The sequence below is a fragment of the Palaemon carinicauda genome, chromosome 8, assembly GCF_036898095.1.
Source record: "Palaemon carinicauda isolate YSFRI2023 chromosome 8, ASM3689809v2, whole genome shotgun sequence".
NCBI lineage: Eukaryota > Metazoa > Arthropoda > Malacostraca > Decapoda > Palaemonidae > Palaemon > Palaemon carinicauda.
The window spans coordinates 22,541,350-22,546,371 of NC_090732.1; the positions used below are offsets into that span (position 1 = coordinate 22,541,350).

The following is a 5,022-nucleotide window of genomic DNA, read 5'->3' on the forward strand; positions in this document are numbered from 1 at the left end:
TATATATATATATATATATGCACACATATATGTATATATATATATATATATATATATATATATATATATATATATATATATATATATATAAGGAAATTTCGTTTTAATTGCTTCAATTTCTTATTTCATGCTTCATTATTCCAATTATTTTTCCATTATGTTAATCTATGAAGCTTCATTGTAATTATGTGGTCCTTAACGGGAAGTTTAATGAGCAGTTGTGGTAAAGTTATGGTTAATTTAGCAGCGGCATTTGCTTTTTCATTATCATACACTCTAATATGGGTCGGAATCTAGCATATTTCAATAATCATCCTTTAGAATAGCATTCGTTAAGGAGCACTTTAATTTGTAATTCTATCTGGACTTCTATGGCACTTCTATAATCGGAATGAATCACAAACTTGATATTTTCCCTATCTACAGTTGTTTTAACAGCGTCAATTACTAATAAATTTGTATATGATGTTGAAGTAAATATCGATATTTCACTACGTAGTGAGCTGACATGTTTTGCCTATGGATACTGCAGCACAGCCAGCACCCATTGAAGATTTAGAGCAATCGGTATATATAGCGTAATGAGGTCCTTTCCTTTGAATATCTACAAATATATGTTGTTTATGGTGACCTGGAGTATAGTTATATGACCAGTGACCTGTCCGAGGATGCCCGTCCTGTCACATACAGCAAGGTGCTATCAAGACACAGATAAAAAACTCACAATAAGTCAATTTCACAAGAACACACAGTGGAAAATTTGGAAATCATCAGCAGTACCCTGAACAGCAAGAGGCTTAGAATTCTGGAGCCCCTGCTGATCCGGCAGGTGAACCCTATCCTCAACACCCCGCAGGAAAGGTTTCTTCTCCTTACCTGCCAAAGGAGAGCAAACCAACACCCCCGTCTACCATGATTATACATACTAATCATGGCGACAGCATTGATGACAGCAGCTTTCCTTAAATGAAGCCTCTCCCTGCAAGTGCCATGGCCAATCAGAAAATAGATTTCTCTGGCTCAGCACTCAGCCCAGAGTGCACCTCCCAGAGTAGCTACAGTTCAGATTCACATAAAAACAGCCATGAAACCCTCATCTATCAATTGGTCTTCAAGCCTACTGATGAGCAGATGTGCCTTGCTGCTAGCAACGTGTTTCAACTTCACCTCACTACCTGAGTACAACAAGAAAAAATGGCCAAGCCCTGGAACGCACGTAGACTTAGCAGAAAAAAAAATTAATGTCTTTATGTAATCTTCTAAAGTAGATTTAATTCATTTACTGATGAGTAAGCATATCTTCTCTAAAATGAGAATAGTTCAAATGCTGACAAACTGCAGTGCTGTTGAAAAGGTTTCTTAAAAAATTAATGCCACTGAGGCAGCCATAGTCCTTAATTAAACGTGTTTAAAGGGGGGTCTCATACAATAATGCACAAATTTTCGATTGCATGACCCGTCAATGAGTGATGACCCTATGACCAGTGCCTTCAGGAGGATCCCTCTGCAGAGAGAACTCAATACAATGAAGAGCTAGAGAGACGAGCTCCATAACCGTCTTGCCGGACTGGAGGAGGAGTGGGCTGACATCACCTGTAGTAATGAAGGCCCTATGTATCCTGAAGGGGCCCTTATGGATTCCATAGGCAATGCCCCCAGAGAAGATGGAGAGGACAAACAACTCAATATGTCAGATGAAGATAAGGACCCAGACCAAGATCAAGAGGTCCTACAATACCCCAAGAATATACAGTATATCATCTCCTATGTAAACTTGAATACAAAAGACCTGCACCGGAAAATTTAAACTGTTGTGAAGAAGTTCATTAACATCCGTGTCGGTACATTAAGAATCCCTTAGCAGAGGCATGAATATATCAATCTTATAAAACATAATCCCACCCCTGCCTGGGACAATATCCTCCATTTTGGTCTCAATTGTCACTAAATAAAGAACCCAGACCTACGAAGAAAAGGATGTAGATGGAGCTACTCCTCAACAGTATCCAGACCCACAAATAGAAAGTCACTCAACAGACCACTGATACCCTCCAACACCTGCTCCTTGTGAAATCACTCATGGATTACAAACAATACACGAGTGGAATCATCAGTCGGGAAATGAAAACCGTATTTAGGGATATTTAGGGCAAATGACAACATCACAGTTCAGCGAGCTGGCAAGACTGCAGCCTTCATGCTCATCAACACCGACCAATAGCACATAAAACTAGATGGTGGCCTCGCGGACATAAGGAATAAAAAAATTTGATCATCTTACCGAAGACTTCAAAAAAGAGGCCAAGACGATTGAGGTAGTCAATGCAGCCATAAATCATTTGCTGCTCAGGTGATTACGATCTTGGCTACATGTACTAGAATGACAAAACCCACAAGATTGGGAACACTTAGTCCTCCTGGTATGAGGTGGAAAAGCATGACACGATCATCAAAATAAAATTCAAAATTTACTGCAAAGGAATAATGCACTGTAAACCCAATAAGATGAAAGAACCATTAACAACATTATACAGAAAAACCTCTTCTCGGTACAAAATAATACAGTTTAAATTTGTAATCTATTATCAAACCACCAAATCCCAAACCTTGGTCATGAAAAATAGCCCAGCCCCTCCCATGTAGGAGAGTCTGGAGAAAACGAATGTGGTCTACCATTTCCAACGCCCACTCCAAGGATGCCCCGGCAGCTATACGCCGGTCCTGTCACGTACAGTAAGGTGCCGTTAAGGCACACTGCCTATAACCCATAACAGGTCCATTGTGCGAGACGACGTCATAAAAAATACAGAAATTACTGGCAGGCTTAGAATTCAGGAGGCCCTGCTGATCTAATAGGAGAAACCTTTCCTCAACACTGCAGTATATATTTCTCTACCTACCCTCCACAGGACTGCATGCCCCCATCTGTGATTACATATACTAATCAAGACGTCAATGAGCTACGGCAGCATCAATCAGAGAACAGATGCCTCCAACCATTAATATCATACACATGACTTATTCATATCATGATCACCTGGCCCAGCACTCGGCCTAGAGCAAGCCTCCTGGAATTTTCTCCCTTTGGGGCATTTACAGCCAATGAAAACTTGACTCCGGGGTATGAGACCAACCCGGTTTGATATAAATATAGCCATGTACCCCTCATCAAATACAACTTCACCATCCTACCAGCAGCAAGCAAAGACCCCTGCACACCAGAGCAACTCACTGAAGCTGCAAAGCATGCAATCAGGAACACACCTGCACCTAACATCTACTATACCGATGGATCACTGGACCGCGCAATCCCTGCAGCCAAATACAACTTCACATCCTACCAGCAGCAAGCAAAGACCCCTGCACACCAGAGCAACTCACTGAAGCTGCAAAGTATGCAATCAGGAACACACCTGCACCTAACATCTACTATACCGATGGATCACTGGACCGCGCAATCCCTGCAGCAGCTGCTGCAGTTGTCTCTCCATCAGGATATAGAGAAAATTGGAGACTTTCTAACCATGCCTCCACACTACAAACTGAGCTAGTGGCTATTGCAAAAGCCCTAGAACACTCAGCCAACCTACAATATGGAAACACAACAATCCATACAGATTCCAGAGGAGCCATCCTGGCCCTCAGCAACAAAGAAACCACAGAGAATGTTTATCTCATTACAGTAATCCAATTCCTAGCCTTAGCCCACCAAAGCAGCAACAGGAAAGTAACTTTGAATTGGGTTCCAAGCCACATCGGAATCTCTAGCAATGACGAGGCCGACCACCTAGCCAAATCAGCCTTAATATGCCAGACCATAAGCATTACTCTGCAACCTTCACTTAAAACCATCAAGAATCAAATGGCTGCCTACTGCAACATCCAAAAGACTAGCGAAGTAAGGCAAGCATTTCTAGATGGATCAAGATCTGCAAAGTGGTATTTTGAAGCTACAAACATATTACCACACCCAATTGCAAGACAAACACCACGCCAGGACTCTGTCATCATCTGCAGACTGCGACTGGGATATCTATGCAGCTGGCAAATCATCCTGGACAACGGTGAAGACCCAGCAACACAGCATAGACCAATAAGACCGTGCAATTACTGTGATCAAGACACAGAAGAACCTCTACAGCACTACTTACTGCACTGTCAGGAAACGAGCCTACTTCGGCAGGATCTCAACCCTAACAATCCTGCAACTGCAACAGCAATTGTTAGACATATAATTGCCAATGTTGATGCCCTCTCGGCCTTTCTCCGCAGCTACCCTCCACCAAGATAACGTAGTAACAGCACCAGTTTGCAATCTAAATAACCCTTTCAACTTCTCTGTTGAAATCAAAACTATTGTTGGCGGCTGGGGGCAGTAACTCGTACTCCTTATAAGGAGACAGTTTTGCTCTCCCGTCCTCCCTTTCAACGTTGAGGGGGAGGGCGGAGCCGTTGGTGTTTTTTTTTTTTTTTGGTTTCTAACACCTCGTCCACTTGCAATCTCTTCTTATTCAGTTCAGGTATCCCCCCTAACCACTAATTCACTGACGTCTCAACAATCACATTTACAAGTAAATTTTTATTTTTGTTTTTGTTCTAGTTGTACAGGTACAGGAATGTTTTATTCCACCCTTTCCCTACTACTCAAGCAGCTACTATTCCCTCCTTTCAGCTCTCTCTTACTCAGCTGAAATCTCACACTATACCTCTACCTAATAACTTAAGCTTAAACCACTACGAAGTTATTTACTTCACCTATACCAACATCTCCAAAAAAAACTTTTCAACTCCTTCCCGAGTCCTCCTACTTATCGGGACTTACTACTATAACTCCTTTTCTCCAACTAAAGACTGGAGTCAGTGGGCTCCTGGGAAGGACATCCCCTTCCCGCTGTCACCTTCTTCCTTCTCTAAATAGGCATTGAACCATCGCCTGTTACCATCCACAACCCAAAACCTAACCCAATATCCTAAAATAAAAGTTGCAGAATACCCCCTACCCCAATTACCTATCCCCCCAAA

At 42.0% G+C, this 5,022-nt stretch overlaps 1 protein-coding gene across 1 annotated transcript; it reads left to right on the forward strand.

The window, feature by feature from the left end:
- The first annotated feature begins 1,612 nt into the window (after positions 1-1,612).
- On the forward strand, positions 1,613-4,291 carry LOC137645135 (uncharacterized). The gene is made up of 2 exons (XM_068377969.1): positions 1,613-1,752; positions 3,319-4,291. Exons 1-2 carry the CDS (start codon positions 1,613-1,615, stop codon positions 4,289-4,291), a joined length of 1,113 nt encoding a protein of 370 aa, XP_068234070.1.
- The last annotated feature ends 731 nt before the right edge of the window (positions 4,292-5,022 follow it).

Excerpts from the sequence above, each read along its gene's own strand:
- LOC137645135 (XM_068377969.1), top strand. The coding sequence starts at position 1,613 with ATGTATCCTGAAGGGGCCCTTATGGATTCCATAGGCAATGCCCCCAGA. Across the intron at positions 1,753-3,318 it reads CAATACCCCAAGAATATACA|CCAAATACAACTTCACATCC; the intron begins GTATATCATCTC and ends CAATCCCTGCAG.